Source organism: Physeter macrocephalus, chromosome 4 (genome assembly GCF_002837175.3).
Source record: "Physeter macrocephalus isolate SW-GA chromosome 4, ASM283717v5, whole genome shotgun sequence".
Taxonomy (NCBI): Eukaryota; Metazoa; Chordata; class Mammalia; order Artiodactyla; family Physeteridae; genus Physeter; species Physeter macrocephalus.
The window spans coordinates 144,041,429-144,058,900 of record NC_041217.1 but is presented as its reverse complement, the minus strand read 5'-3'; the positions used below and the strand labels follow the sequence as shown (position 1 = coordinate 144,058,900).

Genomic DNA, 17,472 nt, shown 5'->3' with positions numbered 1-17,472 from the left:
CCAAGACATGTTCCCTTCTACACGCAGGGCTCCTAGTAGCAGCAGTGCAGATCAAACTCTAGGATCAAGGGTATATGCTAAAGGCACCACCATACAAAGCGTTGAAATAGCGCCCAGTGAATTTGCTGAGGGGTTTCCCCAAGTATATCTTCAAGGGTGGCCTTTTATGGAATTCTAGAATCTTGGAACTGGAATGGCCCTTAGATTGCTATCTGGTTTTAACTTAACTAGCACATGAATCCCTCAACAACTGAGATATTTCTAAGCAAATGATCTCCCAGGAAAACCTGGTGGGTTTCTGCCCGCTCAGGTACTGATGAGCATGAAAGGATGATAGCTCTCATGGAGATAAAGCCTGAACTGGAGCTGAGGTACAGCCTCCCCACAGCCCAGACACAAGACAGGCTGAGTTAAGACAGATACAGGAAGAGTAACTAGCAACATTTACTGGTATCAGATAATGAGATGACAGAGTTTGGGGGGCCTCAGTGACCAAGTGGCCCAACTCTCTCTCATCTTACAGGTGAGGATGGAAGGAGCGTACCCGGGGCGTGAGTCTGAGGAAGAGGCAGGAGTGGGCAACAGGCCTCTGGCATCTCAACCACTGCTTACGTGTGATAAGAGCACACACTCACGTGCATTACAAACTACAAAAGTGCTACACACATACAAAGGGATACTACTTCTCCTCACTTTCTTATTCTTTAAACTCAACTTCAGATAATCTGAAAGAGAATTATTTTTCTCTTGCACAGATTCCAAACTTTACTTCCCAGATCTGTCTCTCACTGTAGATGTCAACAGTAAAAATTCAAAGAGGAGAGTTCCAGAGGTAGAAACTCGAACATGCTCTGGAACTGGCCCTTGTGGTAAATACTTTGAGGTCCTGTTTTCTGGGCCTGAACTGGGACTCTGGGAATTACTATTTCTTACTCCTCAAAGGCTCCCACTGCTGCTATATCTTAAATGTAGTTTGTAGCATGCTGCCCAATGCTGGATGTGGCATGTGGCCAGGGAGTGGTTAAGTTCAGTCTCTCAGGGTCTTTATGTGTGAGTGTGTGTGCATATGTACGTGCGTGTGTTGAACATGCTCTTACACTTCCCCCAGTCCAGGCTTCTCTCCTTACAACTTGTTAGCAAAGTTGAAAAGGAAGCTTGTAAGCACCTAACTATTCCAGAATGTAGTCAAATGCCACATCTTCCTAAATGTATCTTAGGAATGGAGCCCCAGCTGGTCAAGGGTGGGACTGCAGTATCAGAGAGGCTTCAGTGTGAACCTCAGCTCTTGCGAGACAGGGCCAGGAGGGAGCAACAAGGTCTGAATTGCATGACCTCAGGTGTTTCCTCTATAAAGAAGTGTGGGGACGACAGCGACAATGCTTCACACACTTAACCACACGGCATGGCTGGTACACACTAGGCGCTCAATGAACAGGATGTAAAAACTGGTATTATCAACAGGCTCAGAATTGTGTTATTTCCCTAAGCATAAGGTGGCTAAAGATACAATTAAAATTAAAAAACAGAAACAAAGGAATGACTTAAGAAGGGTATCTAGTGTAAGGGAAATGCCCAAAAAAAGAAGAGGTGGTCTTGTTAACAACCCCTCCTGATCAGAGATGAAAATGCCCTTTCCCACTAGTGGCGCAGCAATCCTAGGCTTCTAGTTTCACAAAAAGGCCAGTCCTTGTTCTTGTTTTCTTTGTACCTATAAAATACACCCAACGGGTTAGGCAAGAACAACAGCAGGGACCGTGGTCTTTCTAAAAGAGCAGTAGCTCACCTCCTATAAATCATTGTCCATTCCTTCTAAGTCAAAAAGCTGCTAAAATAGAAAACCTAAAGAAGGTGCTCCAAATGAAATTATCCTGAAATGGGATGGGTGGGTGTTTTCACATGTGACAAAAGCGGGAGAGAAACTGAAAGGGATATAGGGGGTGAGAGGGTAGTGTTAGGACTTCTGAATGTGTTGAGCCAAAGCTCCTGGGTTAGTCTTCAGTTTGACAAGGTCAAGGGCAAAAATCTGAGATGCAGCCACCGAATTAGAAATGACAAACTATGCTCGCTCTGCCTCCCTGAGCTGAAGCTCTGTAGCTGAGCATCATGCTGGTACGGAGAGAAGCAGTCATTCAGACTCACAAAACTGGGCAATATTTCAACTGGGAGCAATCCTCAGATCATTTCATTTAACCCTTTCAAAATGGAGATGAGGTTCCAAATGGTAAATCCATGCATCCGTCTACTCAACAGTCAGGCCCAGGGATACAGGGGGAGCGAGACAGGCAGGCTTCCCAGAAGTTAAGGTCACAGGAGTTAATGCCATAACATGAAGAGCATGAGAACTCAGACTGTGCGACCAGAGTTCAGAGCTTTTCCTCCTATGCCTCCACTTAACATTTACTGAGAATTTATACTTGCAGGATCTGGCCGGGGCCCTGGGGCACTGAGAATGAACACCTGGTTTGGGGACACAAGATAAAAACCCATGAAAAAGAAAAGCCCTCAAATAAGATTGAGATAAGATCTCAAATACTGAATGTGAATAAGGGGAAAGTAACTGCTACAGGATCTTGGGGGCAAGGGAGATCACTTTGGTCAGTGTAACCATGGCAGGCGTTTGAGAGGAAGGGCCCTTTGAACTAGACTCCTTACTTACAGGGTGGTCTTGAGTAACCTAATTTACTTCTCTGATCCTGTTTCCTAATCTGTGACTTGAAGTAAATAATTCCTACTCACATTGCCAGGATGCCGTGAAGATGATCAGTTCTGTGTGTTAAGAACCTGAGCGGAGTGAACAGCACTTGGACTGTCACTGTACATAAACAGACAGCCATTTATTGACGGCAAGAAGAGGGGTAGAGGACAGAAACCAAAAAAGAAAGACTGCAGAAACATTTAGACCAGAATGGTTACAAAAGATGGTTCAGTTATAGGCAGGAAGAAAAGGTGAGAAAGAAAGTTAAGGTGGCTGGGGCTTGGAGAATAATTGGCCTTGAACGCTAAGGTAAGAAGAACTGAGGTTCAGCCTGCAGGTGTGGAAAAGTCAGACAGCCTGGATTCCAAGCCCAGTTCTGCTACGTGGTAGGTGTGAGAAGTCAGGCAAGCTGCTGTGCCAATGAGCATCACTGATCTCTTTCTGTAGGAAGGGAGATAGAATACTGACCTCAAGTGGGATCAAATCAGCTGAGTATATGTGCCTTGAAGGCAACAAGAATCTGGTACTTAAAGCAGATGACAAAGCTCAGCAGAGCCTGCGGCTGGCCCAGGGCTGCTGCAGGCTTGCCCCTGGAGGTGGAGACCTACTCAGCCACCTGGCTTGAGAAGGGAGACACTTGAGAGAGCCTTACTCCCCATATGATGACAGGAGCCCAACTCCCACCAGCTATACCCAACGCTCCACGCCCCCTCCTTTCCTTTCTGTTTGACAAACTCCACCTAACCTCAGCTCCTCTTTCCTCCTCTAAGGTCCCATTACACCTTATACATACCTTCTCTGTAACCTATTTTCTTACTATGTTGCAATCACCTGTTCTGAGGTCTACCTTTCCCACTGGAGTGTGGATAACCACAGGGCAGGGCCCATATCACAGGCTTGAACGCTAAGGTAAGAAGAACTGAGGTTCAGCCTGCAGGTGTGGAAAAGTCAGACAGCCTGGATTCCAAGCCCAGTTCTGCTACGTGGTAGGTGTGAGAAGTCAGGCAAGCTGCTGTCTCAATGAGCATCACTGATCTCTTTCTGTAGGAAGGGAGATAGAATATTGACCTCAAGTGGGATCAAATCAGCTGAGTATATGTGCCTTGAAGGCAACAAGAGTCTGGTACTTACAGCAGATGACAAAGCTCAGCAGCAGACTGTAGACTGACAAAGCTCAGTCTACAGTATAGGGACTCATCAAAAACAATGTTTAGTGAAAGAATAATAAAAAGAGGCTATACCAGTAAGCACAAGAAAAGATGCTCAAAATCATCAGTCATTAGGGAAATGTAAATCAAAAATAATACTATCAGATATACTTCATACTCACTAGGATGGCTACAATCAAAAAAAGAAAAGAACAGAGAATAAACATAACAAGTGTCAGGAGGATATGGAGAAACTGGAACCCTCATACATTCCTGGTGGGAATGTAAAAAGGTGCAGCCACTATGGAAAGCAAGCCTGGCAGTTTCTCAAAAGGTTAAACAGAATAACCATATGATCCAGCAATTCCACTCTTAGGTATATACTCAAGAGAAATGAAAACACGTCCACCAAAAACTTGTGCACAAATGTCCATAGCAACATTATTCATAACAGTCAAAAGGTGAAAACAACCCAATTGTCCATCAACTGATGAATGGATAAACAAAACGTGGTATATCCATGCAATGGAGTATTAGTCAGCCATTAAAATAAATAAAGTATTGATACTTGCTACAACATGGATGAATCTTGAAAGCATTATGCTAAGTGAAAGAAGCCAGACAAAAACACCACATAATATATGATTCCATTTATATGAAATGTCCAGGATAGGTATATCCACAGAGACAGAAAGAAGATTAATGTTTTCCAGGGACATAGGGGAAAGGGGCAATGAGAAGTGACCACTTAATGGGTAATAGGGATTTCTTTTTGAGTGATGAAAAATGTTCTGGAATTAGATAGTGATGATGTTTGCAGAACACTGAATCGTACACACTTTAAAATGGCTAACATGGTGAATTTTGTCTTATGTGACTTACACTTCAATTAAAAAATAGGCTACCACTTTTAGAATGTCTATTACCGACCAGATGCCACTATACGGCTCTTCACATATATTACTATACTTCCCAACAACCCTGCAATCAAGTATTAGCTGCATTTTTTTCCAAAAAAGAAGAAATGAGACTCAAACAGGGCCTAAAGCCACCCAGATGGGAAGGCACAGAGCCAGGATTTGATCTAGATCTCTTTGCCCACCAAGCCCATGCTCTGTTCTCTCTAAAAACACATGCCTGAAATATGGTTGAGCCATATTCATAAATGCTGAATGAATGAATGATGACTCTAGATAAGGACATCTAAATTCTCCAGCCTGAAGTTCAAAGCAGAAGACCACTTTACTCCTGCTCTCCTGCCACACCCCTCTGGCCTCAGGAAGTCCCCAGATAGCAGTAACTATCGCCAGGCACAACGAATTCAGTTGTAGGCCCGGGCTCAGGGCTTGAATGGGTTCTCTGAAAGGGTAGGCTGAGCAGCACAGGAAGGTCTGAGTGACAGAAGTAAGTTCCTGAAAGGAGCAGAGGCAGACAGTCCCTCGAACCACATGTCCCCTGACCTGGATCCTGGCTGCCCCAGCACTGGGCCAGGGGGATCTTGAGGCTCCTCTGAGAGATAACTACCTGCTGGCTCCATCCTAATGCTCATCATTCTCCTCCCGGAGCCGTGCTCCCTGCATGAGGGCTCGGGAAGATCTGAGGCCTCCACTTGTCCTTTTCTGCAGTCACTGGACATTCACTGAGCCCTTGATCTGTGCTGAGCACTCTGCTAAGTGGTCCTTGTCTTTCGGATCCTTACAACCCAGGATGTACCAAGAATCCCAACCAGAATAGAAGGCTTGACTTCCTGAGAGATGCTGGCTCATGTGGGGGCAAACCTCCAACCTCCAGGCCTTCCTAATCCTAACCCCAAATTAAAGGTGACGCCTCACGTCGACAGAAGATTACGGAACACTCAGTGTCATCGTAAAAAGTGGAAGAACTGGTTGGGAGAGGGAGGCCCAGGGTTTAACAAAAGCAGCCCAGTCTTTCCAATCAGGGAGTCCTGGCTTGGAATTCTGGCTCTGCTACATACTAACTGTGGGAACTTGGGCAAGCTACTTCACCTGTCGGAGTCTCACTTTCATTATCTATAAAGTGGGGATAATAAGCTGTTTTCCAAAAGGTAGTGCATATAAAACACCAAGCACAGTGCCTTTCTTGTCCCAGGTGTTCAGGGCATAGTGGCTGTGAGGCTACCCCTGTGGGCTATGTCTTTGGCTTTTATCCTGTGGCAAAGAGAACCACCGCAGGTACCCGACACAGACTGAGACATGATGAAAGAGATGTTTGGGGAAGATTAATGTGGCAATGGCAAGCAAGATGGATGAGGTGTGAGGAGGAGACTGAACACAGGGTGACAAGAAGCTGTAACTCTTGACTGGTCACATTAATGAAGGTGAACGGTGGTGTGAATCATCTAAGACAGCAGGTAACTTCATGCAGCATTTTAATGTGGCTTTGGAGTATGCTTCTGGCTTTGCATTCCAGGAAACCACAGAAGAAATTAGCAGTAGACTCAAAAGGATGAGTCAACCCACCTCTCTGGTCAACCCACCTTTGCAACTGCTCCAAGCTTAAGACCAAGTAATCAGTTTTAGGGGAAACAGAAATAAGTATGTAGCCTCTGAAGAGACAAACTTCATTGAGTCTAACTTCCCGATTCTTTTGTTTCCAGGGCAAGAAAACCACCAAGGATTTGGGCATCAACCTTCTCCTCCTCCTTTCCAGCTACTATGTTGTCAGCTAACTGCATTCATCTATTCAACAAATACTGAGTAAGCAACTACTATGTGCCAGGCCCCATGCCAAATTCTTTACTAACATCAATATATTTAATCCCCATAATGATTCTACTGAAGCAGAAACTGAGGGTCAAAGAAGTGAGGTGGCTTGCCTAAGACATAAAGTTATTAAATATCAGAGCCAGAATTTCCAGTCAGGCCTGCATGTCCCTCGGGCCCTGGTTCTATCATCTAATTATCCTATAGGAACAAGAGAAAAATTACCAAGTTGCTGTAACTTCCTCAACTGAACTAAAAGGCACATATAAAATGGTGAGTGTGTCAATATAATTTCCCAAGTGCCAGCTTTTTTCCCAAGCCCTTGCCTACATCCAGGAGAATGCTGTGATAAATTCCCAAATTGAACTTAGTATGACTTGATACCAACCTCCTGAACTCCAAGCTTATCAAGACCACCAAGCCCTAAATAACCCCCAAATACAGTCCCTATTCAAAGCCATAAAATATGGTAGAAGCTGCTCTTCAAAAATATAGAAGAACTTGGTATTTGTCATTAATCTGAAAGGGAGAAACATCCCATTAAACTTACCACTGGAAAAAAAAAATGGAGGCATGGTTAATGAGCAAATAGTGTTTTAGAAAAGAGGCCGGTGGACAGGAAATCCAATGCAATTCTGTCTTCAAACGTGAAGATACCCCTGAAGAATTTGAAATACAGTTAAAATGGGAGAGGTACTGTCTTGACTCCCATTTTACATAAAATCATGCTGGATAATTAAAAGAATCCAATGTCAGAGTTTAATGTGGTGTGGGCTTGTTAGCTATGATGAAATTCTGAAAGGCTAAACATAAACTGTTTTACATAGGTTTTGTCTTACTTTAAAAATATCTATATACAAGTTTAAAGTTCTTCATCTGTGTAAAAACCTTGCAAAGTCTTATGTTTGCATTAAAAACAGACATGCCACAGAAAAGGCATGTATATCTCATTCTCTGGCCTGTGGCGTTTGTTTTTTTAAAATCCAAGGCAGACAAAATCCTCAAGTCTCAAGGATCGTATCTAGCCAAGACAACACGAAGATGAGTGCCCTGCTGTGGTAAAACAGAAAGAAATCAAGAGACACGGGTTCGAGGCCTGGCTTTGTGACTCACTCTCTGGGTGACCAGTTCCTTCCTTTCAGCTTTCTTTTCTGTGAAACATAGGGACTAGAGTAGAAAACCTTAAGAGATCCTTCCAGCTGTGTGACCACTGGCCAGCCACAGGGAATTCCACTTCTCTTTCTCTTCTATGCAGTGCCGGGCAAGTGTAGATGATCTAATCCCTCCAGGTGGGCTCGTTTGAAGAAATGTCCTGCTGAGACCATCCGAAAGGGGAGAGGAGAATTGCCAACCAGGTTTCAGTAGGTCTCCCTGCTTTCACTCCCATGGCCTCACTGGCCTTGGCACAGGGCTAGGGCACAGACAAAACTAGGAACCTCATCCTTCTGACTCATTTGTCTAGCTACCCTCATGTGCTTCACCAGGCTGTTTCCAGGGTAATAAGTGGCCCCACCATAGGGTCACAGAGGGGCAAAACATGGGGGGAGATGGTAAGCCTTTCATGCTAAAGTCAAGCCACAGGAGGATTTACAACACTCACAAGTTAAATTTTAAACCTGTCTTCTCCTTGGTCCTCTAAATCGCTCCTTTCCACAAATGGTTGCACCCACGACTAAGCAAGCTGTTCTCTCAAGAATGCTTAGCCACCATAGTCCTTATCAGCTACCTATATGTAATGAGTATCTACTATGTGCCAGATACTTTTCCATATTACCTGGCTAAATAACATAGTGGGCAAGTCACTCGTTACCATCTCTATGTTACATCTGAGTACCTGAAACTCAGAGAAGTGAAGTAATCTCCCTAAGGTCACACAGCTGGTAAATAGCAGAGTCACAGCTTGAACTCAGACTGTCTCACTTCAAAGCCTATCTTCTTTCAGCTCTCTAAATCTTCCTCCTTGATACTCAAGGAAGCGACCTGGGGGAGGGGGTCATTTAACCAATTCTCCCATAGGACAGGATTTCATTCCAGAATATCCACCTCCCCTGACAGGGAGCTCATCACTGTGCTTAGAAGCCCTTTCCATTGTTCATCCACTCTCTCTGCCATTATATTACTCCCACCAACCGCTTTGAATTCCACTCTCTGGACCTAATTTTGCTTTCTGGACCTCAAAGAACAGGTCTGATTCTTCTTCTAGTGGGGCAAAACTCAGACATTCAAAACTACCAAAATATCATCCCATGCAAATCTTTTCTTCTCCTGCTTATATATTTAGCTGTCCTATCCTACTATGTCTCACCAATGAGCTCAGAGGAAAAAGTAGTTGTGTAGTTAAAAGAAACAAAAACAGGCTTAGATCTGGGATACAAAGACCTCGCTCCTTATTTGATTTCCAGGACACCCATCTCTCCTGGTTATCACTTGATCCTTAGTCCATCTCTGGCTGCTTCTCCCCAGTCACCTTTCTGGGCTCTTCTTCTTTAGCTGTGCCCTTAAAAGCTGCTGTTCTAAAGAGTTCTGCATGATTCACTTACTCAGCCCCCTCTCCCTCTGTGAAACCACCACTTCCATGGCTAATGACTTCCACATTGGGATCTTCACCCAACTTCAGAGCACTCTCCTGAACCTTGGGCCACATGCCTAATCGCTCTCCTGGAGTATCTGCCCAGATATCCCAAGGGCCCCCAAGATTCATCTTGTCTCAGACTAAACTCATCATCTCCTCTTCCAACCAACTACTTTTCTAATGCTCCCTATGGAGGGAGGAGAGCCCAGATCACCACATCATCATCACACACATCACCACAACCAGAGAGTTCCCAAGTCCTGTGGATTCTCCTTCTTTAATCCATCTCAGAGCCATCACAACCACTGCCACCCTAGTTTGGGTATCATACTTTTTGACTGACCTGACTCACAGCTCTCCAAAAGCTTCATGTGTACGGGAAGACCCTAGCCCACTGCCTGGCACCTACAGCACCCACTAAACAATTGTCTGAGTAGCTCTCTTCTCCCAGAATAAAATAAGAAGCCTTATCTCACAAGGACGTAGACAGAGTATGTACATGGTAATTCCTAGCACTGAACCTGGAGCCCAGTGAGTACTTAATAAATATTTAGTGAATGAGTCCTTGACGGCAAGAAACAATGCCTATTCCTCCTCCTGTATTTCCCTCCAGTATAAGACTGACCACCTAGTGTAACTTAATACCTGGGGAACTTAAATGAACCAGAGAAAAGCTCTTCAGGGTATGTATGCTTTTCCAGTAAGCATTTTAAAATGAAGAGTACACACATCTCTCTCTAAGGAGCTTGTAAGACAAAGCAGGTAGGCACAGTGGAAAGAGAATAAATCTTGAAGTCAAAGATCTAAGTTTGAATTCTACTTTTCTGGTGCGTTTTAAAAAATAAACACCAGTGTGCTCTTGAATGACAAAAAAAACACACAAAAGAGCAAGACCTCAGCTTGCCTGGGGCAATTTCTTCTTTCATCCTGTGAACTAGAACTCTGAAATACTCAGCAACACATACTATTTAGTTGTAACAAACATGTGGTTCCTAAACATGACAAATCACATCAGACGGGACCTTAACTGGTTAACATTTCAGTAGAATCTGCAACAGATGACAGCAGGCAAGTTCCAATCTTCGCTCCAATGTACATCAGCAGAACATGTCAAAACCTAAATTAAAAGTTTTCACTCGCTTAAAAAAAAAAATCCTTTTGTTGGCAGTCTCCCACTGGTGACATGCAACAATCTTTGCATATGAAATCGGCTACTCCCCTGCTTCACTGCTAACTTTGTAGAAGTTCCAAAGCATTTCTGGAGCAAGTGATCCATTTGGACCAACAATGCCAAGCTGGGACCTGAGCCCTGAATGAGCTAAAATTACCAAAGCAAGAAGAACGTGGCTTTGGAAGCTATTTCCCCCAAGTCTGGGGTTTCTTCTAGTCAAGGGAGTGATAAAGAATGTTGACTTTTTCCAGGTGAACAAAGTTGAAGGAAACCTCCAAAACTCACGGCAGGTTTCTGTTCTGAAAAACAAGTTGCTGCTACAGGGGTTCCTGTCCTCCCTACTTCTTCTCCCCAAGCATAACAAATGCACCTGTCTTCCCCAAGTTGGTGAGTTCCACTTGGGCTGACTGGAGTGGACCACGTGCTGGGCACCATGGATGCAGAGAGAAAGAAGGCAGGTCCCTGTCCTGGAGGAGTTCACTGTCCGGTAGGAAGACAGACCTGTTCACGACTAACCAAAGCAAGACACAGAATGCTAAGGTAAGTGAGGAACAGCAAAGTGAAAGGAGCGCTCCGAGGAAGGAGAGTTTCCCTTGGGGACTGAGGTGGAACAGGGAGCTGCCAGCGCGTCTGTCCATTCCTCTGTGGCATCCGTCCTCAGCTCACGGGGCTGCAGGCATGTCACGTGTCTGCCTTCTCCACTGAAGGTGAGCTCCATGGGCAGAGGCCCCATCTCACACAATGATTAATCCATCCTGGTTGGCTCAAAGGAGTGCCTGAGGGTGTGTTCTCAAGATGGCATGAAGTACCGCAGGCCTGGGGGAAGCTGGAGAAACGGGGTTGGTCTGGGGCTGCTACGAACGCTCCGGCCGAGAAGCTTAAGTTTTATTCAGTAGGCAACAGGGAGCTACAGAAGGTTCTAAGGAGAGAAGTGACTTGACTAAGACTGTATTTGAAGATTATTCTGACAGCAATTTGGAAAAGAGATTGAGGCAGGGTAATCAATTAGAAGGCAGCTGTGCCGGCTTAGATAAGAGCTGGTGCACGCCTGGATGTGGGCAGTGGTGGTAGAGTCGGAGAGATGTACAAGATAAACCACAAAGCCCACCTAGAATGGGTCCTTTCCTCTGTGCTGCCCTGGTGCCTGGCCTCCACCTCTATGTAGCACGTACATCGGGCCCTAAGACTACACTTACCCTGAGGATGATGCCCATTTCTTCTCTGTCATTCTGCCCAGACAGAAACCCTACATGGCGGGGCCTGAAAAAGTGAACTTTTGTTTCGCCTGGATTGTGCTGTCATTTCAGTCCCAGGACCTCAGACCTGCTGGTGCACTGGAGCATTCGCTTATTACAGCACTGGGCCTGGTGTATAGGAAGTAGGAGGGGGACATTTGACGACAAAAGGAATTTAGCACGCCGAATAATAATAACATAGCCAACGTGCCTGGATAGACTGGCACAGAATTTTAAGACGCTGAGCTGAGCAAAACCAGTTTTGGCCCCATAAAAAAACCATAAATTCAATACCATGAGCCCCAGTAGCAGACTGGATTGCAGTTAGATAATGGTAAGCTCTCCAAATGGGTTGTTCTCATTTTCAACACGCTGTCTGGCAAATAAATGAGAGTGACGAAGGAGACCACATCCAAAGGTGAGCCACATCTTGAGTTACGTGCACCATGAGGATGGGAGCTCTTCTGAGATTTCCTGAGGAAAAAGACAACTTAGCGGGGAGGAAAGTGCGTGCGCTCTGTAGGAGGGAGGCTGGTAAGAGAGGGAGAACAGAAGAGGCTGGAAAACTCAGCATCTAAAAGTGTTCCTGGGCTCGAAAACTTGACTTGAACTGTCAGCTTCACGGACAGTTCTCGCTTTTCACTCCTTCCAAGCCTGCTGTGTGGCTGACGAGAACATCAGCTACTTCACAAAGGAGATTTCCAAGTGGGGGCCTGGCACCGGAAGACCGCGGTTTCAAGTCTGTCTTTGTCACTTGTTAGCTATACAGCTGGAGAGGAGTCTCTGAGACTCAGTTGTCCTCATCTACGCAATGGAAAGAGTAATAACGGCAATCTCTACCAACAGGGTCCCAGGGAGGACTAACAGAGATAATGCACAGGCACAAAATAAGACTGTCAGTAAAGGTGTGTTTGTTTTTTCCCCTTGAACTGAAATCAAGGCTATATACTGGGTCTGACACACACGGAAACCACGATGTAGACAAGCATATGCTGGAAGATGCAAAGTCCCAAAGCAGCTGGCTTTGACATTTCCTGGATACAAGAAGAGGTACACCTGAAGACAGCTCTGGGTTGGCCTGGGCAAACAGTAAAGTACCACGCTTCTCACCAAAAGCCATAAAGCGGCCCCGAACTGCCCCTGAAACTACGCTTTTGGTGCCAGAGAGGGATTAATTACTCATGGCTAATGCACAAAAACATAGCTATCTCTGCCTCCCGCTTGAGGGCTCGCCGCCTCACATCTGGTCCCACAGCACCGTGGTATTCACAACTAGGAGATGCCAGAAGATGAGCTCTTTAAGACGAAGTCACTGCAAGCAATTCTCAGAGCCACCACATCCAAGATGGGCTTTCAAGACACATGGGAGACTTCTTCCAGGATAAATGAATTCCCAAACCTACCCTGGCCCTTCCAGTCAGGTCTGGAGCCAGGACAGTGGCTCCAATTTAAAAGCTAACCAGCTGATTGGAATTCTAAATGTGGCCTAGTCAACGGCAAGTTGTTTCTTTTTTTCCCCCTTGCTCTTCTCAAGAAAAAAACCTGAAGAGAGGTGGAGGAAAGTGCTTTTCAACTCACTTTGCTCAAACCGGCGCCACGCTTCTTCTCTGGATCTACTCTGCCAATTTCCAGATGTTGCCTAGGTTTGTTTGTGTGTGTGTGTGTGTGTGTTTAATTGTTTGTTTTCAATAACCCTAGAGATTTATCAACGTTCCAACTTGGAGGATGAATAGTCTATAGATTCAAGATTCGTGGTCCTCACACCAATAATTACATGTGTCTTACTGAAGAAGACTTTTGTCAATTTCCAAACTCAGAGTCTGTGGGGGCTGCCATCTGCCTCAGCAGGCTCTCTGCGGTGCCTGAAGAGCCAAGCACAGTGGTGATGTTTACTGCATGAATAAGTGGATGCAGGGACAATCTCTAAAAGAGGAAAGCAGCTATTACACACTAAAACACCTACCTACCACTGACTCCTTCTGACCACAGCACTCCCCCTCTCCTAGGGCCCTTCCAGATCCAGGAGTATAATAGAATCATTAAGAGCATGCTTTCTCTTCTTCTAGCCAAGGGGAAGCTAAGGTTACAACCTACCTATTACCTCCTCAGGCCTATACTGTACTCTTGGGGAAAAAAAATCTCCTAATCCCTTCCCTCAGGTAATTAAAAGCAAGCAAACAAACGAAATAAAACCTAATCAGCTACAAAGGTTTCCTTTTTCTACATACTTTCCTTCCTTCTGTTCTTCTGGCCCCAGGCATGCCCAGGTGTTGTGAGGGGGGGGGGGTCTATACCACTGTGCCCCAGGGCTTGCCAGAGAGGTGGTCAGGACACAGTCTGTCCAAAAGGGCCCCAGGTGCTCATCGGGTTCCAGTTCTTCTTTCACTCCTCAACTCTGGCAAACCTACTTTCCCGAGGCAACAGGAAGTGATGGAAAGGCACTTTTCATGAACCACAGCTCTAAGCTACTGCTAATTTGCCATGGGACCCTAGGAAAGTCACTTCTCTGTTTCAAGCCACAGTTCCCTTATTTGCCAAATTTAAATATGATACATGCTGAATTCATCTTTTAAGGAAAGCTAAGGAAGTTGGAAAAAAATGGGAAAGGTCTCAAACTACAAAATGCTATAGCAATATCTCCTAACCCCTGGTCTTCTCTTCCAACTGGAGGGCAGGGTGGTTTACTGTCTCTGTCCACTCTGAGGTACACCCACCTTACCAGCAACAGCTAAAAGGCTGCTCCCCAAAATGGAAGTGATACTTTCCTCATCCACTCATATCTGTACCCAAGCCTCCTAAAACTAGCTGGGAAAGAGGATCCCTTGACTTTACAAAGGAAAAGGTGCCTCAGTATGGCAGAAAGAACCTGGTGAAGGAGGCTAGAGGGCTGGTTTCTAGTCCTACCACCAAGTGAACCTCAGCATCCTCATCTGTCAAATGGGGATGAGACCACCTGCCTTGACTATTTCTCAGGGCCCTGGGAAAGCAGGAATGGGAGGTCTGATCTTATCCTGACCTAGAAAGTCTTTCCTGGCCCTCAGCTATCACTCAGAGAGCCTTCTGGGAGACTCAAAAGGGGTGTGGAGTCTGAGGGATGCTAAGTGCCACTACTGCTTTACCTCTGCCACCTAGCCAGGGAGGGGCAGGAGAGAGTGGCACCCAGTACCCAGTGATCAAGGCCTCTTCATCGTGTCCAATGATGGCCCGAATGGGACAAGGATGTCATAGCTTCCCTCTGTGAAGAGTGACTCCCACCTGGCAGACTCTGACAATATCAAGCCTTACCTCTCACTCCCAGGCGGTACTAAGGGCCTTAAAGGGAGAGACAGACAGATAGAGAAACTTAAGGAGACAGAAGGAGCAGAGAGGGAAGGAACTGAGAGAGAGGTAAAGAGAAGGTGAGAGACAGAGGAATGAAGGTACAAACAGGCGGGGAGAGAACAGGGAAGTGAGGGAGCCGGAGAAGAGACAGAAACAGAGTAGGACAGACACGGAGAGATGGAGACAGACTGACAGCGCGGGAGGTGTCGGGGAGGCGGGGAAGACAAAAGGGACCATCCCGTATCTTTAACTGGTCTGGCCTGCTAGAGACATCCCGTCCCCCAAAGAAAAGCCTACGGGACTGGAGAAGGGGGCCGGAACAAGCAGCGGCTCCCCCCGGCCCCCTCCCCGGCTCCCGGCCCCCGCCCGGTCCCCGAGTCCCTCCCGGACCGCTCGCTCACCTGCCAGCGCCAAGATCTGGGCCTTGTGGAGCAGCAGCGCGCCCCAGTCGCGGGGGGCGCGCGGGGGGCTCTCGGGCCCGGCGCCCAGTTCTTCTGGGCCCCGGTACACGGCGTACACCTTCTGGTTGTCAAAATCCAGCCGCGAGCGGGGGCTGAAGTCGCGCACGCACGACACGGGCAGCGCGTAGCAGACGTTGTCCTCCAGGAACCGCACAAAGGCGTACATGGTGGGCGCCGGGGGCGGGCCCCGGTCGGCCGGTCAGCCCGCGGGGCGGGCGCGGAGGTGGGGACCCGGCGGGGGGCGCGAGCCGCGCGGCCGGGCCGGGGGGCGGGGGCGGCTCCCGGGACCCGGGCTCCCCCCGCTGTTATTGTTCCTGAAAGCACCGCTCTGCCAATCGGCTGCTCTCGCCTGGGCGCGGAACCTGGAGGGAGGGGGGCAGGGGGCGGAGGAGGGGGTTTGGAAGCGCACCGCCACTCGCGAAGTCAGACCCGAGCAATCACAGCCGGAGCGCGATTCGCCGAGGGAGGGGAAAGGGCAGAGACGCTAAATCGCGATAATGATAATAACAATAGCCTTGCAGGAAAAAAATGCATTGACTAATATTCAAAGTCGCGCTGCGTGCAGGATTTGTGGCTTCAACGGTCGCACTACAAAACAAATTGCCTTGCAACAAAACTGCACTGCACAGGAGAGGAGAGTGTGAGAGAATAAATGCAGGGCGGGGGGCAATCTTGTTTGAATTCCTAACTGTAAACTTGCACTTGCAAGAGAACAGAATTTTGGAGTGTATCAAATAATTGAAACCGCTCCTCTCAGCCCCTTTAGTTCATTGTTTTTTTGTTTTTGTGTTTTTCTTTCTGGCAAAAACCGCCAGCTCCCCTGTGGGGAGGGTCAGTCAGCCAGAAATGTTCCCCCTGTGCTGCCAAACTAGTTCTGACCAGAAAGTGGGGCTTATCTGGGATTTCCAGTTGGACCAGCTGGCTGGGGCAGTGTAGTGTTTGTCAAGGGCCCCTCTCAGCTGGAGGAAGCAGTGTAGCTTTTCTCCCCTGTAGTCTTCCTCCAGTGAAGCACCCCTCCACAGAATGCCTGTCACTGAACTGGGACCAGTTGGAATGAGCAGGGAGCGGAGGGGTGGTCGTGGTCGGAAGAAGGCAAACCCAGGGCTAGCTGGGCATTTCTGGAGCACCTCGAGGAGTTCTGACTGGGCTCTGTGTCATAGGAACCCCATCCTACATTAGAGGGGGTCAGCATCCTCGCACTGACGCCTCTGAGAGGGTGGGCTTTGTATTAGATATGACTACTTATATTCCTGGCACCTGATAGGGGCTCAGTGAAGTTGGGGTGAAAAATAATAATAAATAAAAATCCACATTCACCCAGCCATTCAGTCACACCCATACTTTTATTCAAGCGACCAATATTCACTGGATATGCGCTACATGCCAGATTCTGGGCTAAGGGCTGGCTGGTGGTAGAGAGATGAACAGACAGCGCAAACACCTGGATCTCTTGTGGTGTACGACAGTGTACCAGAACTTGAGTCTCAATTTTGGATTCCTGTGCCAAAATTGGGTTACTATATGAATAACACACCTTCTCTGTCCTGGAAACCCTTACAATCTGGTCTGAAAGTATTAAAAAAGTATAAGTAAGTAATTATGTTATAGTGAGAAAAGTGTTCTCATAGAGGAATGCTGAATTGAGGTGGCAGACTGAATTAAATGTTATATTTTTTAAAAAATTCATTTTAATGAACTCGACCTGTAAGAAAAAGACAAAATAAATGTGCCAAAATGTTGTTTCTTAGTAGTGGTGGGCGATTTTATTTTCCTTTGTGTGTTTATATAACTATTTCCCACAATAAGCAGGGATTACTTTATAATCAGAAAGCATTGCGCATTATTTTTTTAAAAAAGCGCTGGGCTCACATTTCAGATCAGCTACACTAATGATTAAGTAGATAAACCAAAAACCTCCAGATTATTTTACTGTGATTTGGGGAGTACATTACAGAGGTGAAGGCCATCAACATGCAGCTCCCAGATCCAAATGTACAGGTCAGATCTAGTTCCCTTAAACTTAGCCTCTGGCATATATGCCGTGACAGCCAGCTATGACCACATGTTGTCCTGATGCAGATGTTGAACCTTTGTTGCCCCACATACTTGTGGAAAAAAGAGGAGCCACTCTGAATTGTTCCAGCAG

At 46.5% G+C, this 17,472-nt stretch overlaps 2 protein-coding genes across 3 annotated transcripts in view; both read right to left on the bottom strand.

Moving 5' to 3' along the window:
- BEND5 (BEN domain containing 5) overlaps window positions 1-15,584 on the bottom strand; it is a 48,596-nt gene extending 33,012 nt beyond the window's left edge. Inside the window, exon 1 of one of the 2 annotated variants that reach the window (XM_024119920.3) lies at window positions 15,267-15,584. In XM_024119920.3, the coding sequence (XP_023975688.1) occupies window positions 15,267-15,492 (226 nt within the window). In that variant the 5' untranslated portion in view covers window positions 15,493-15,584. The remainder of the gene's footprint in view (window positions 1-15,266) is intronic. The other variant, XM_028489410.2, reaches the window with a different exon arrangement.
- Window positions 1-17,472, bottom strand: part of AGBL4 (AGBL carboxypeptidase 4) — an 807,237-nt gene that overhangs the window by 242,395 nt on the left and 547,370 nt on the right. The gene's annotated exons all lie outside the window — the stretch shown is intronic.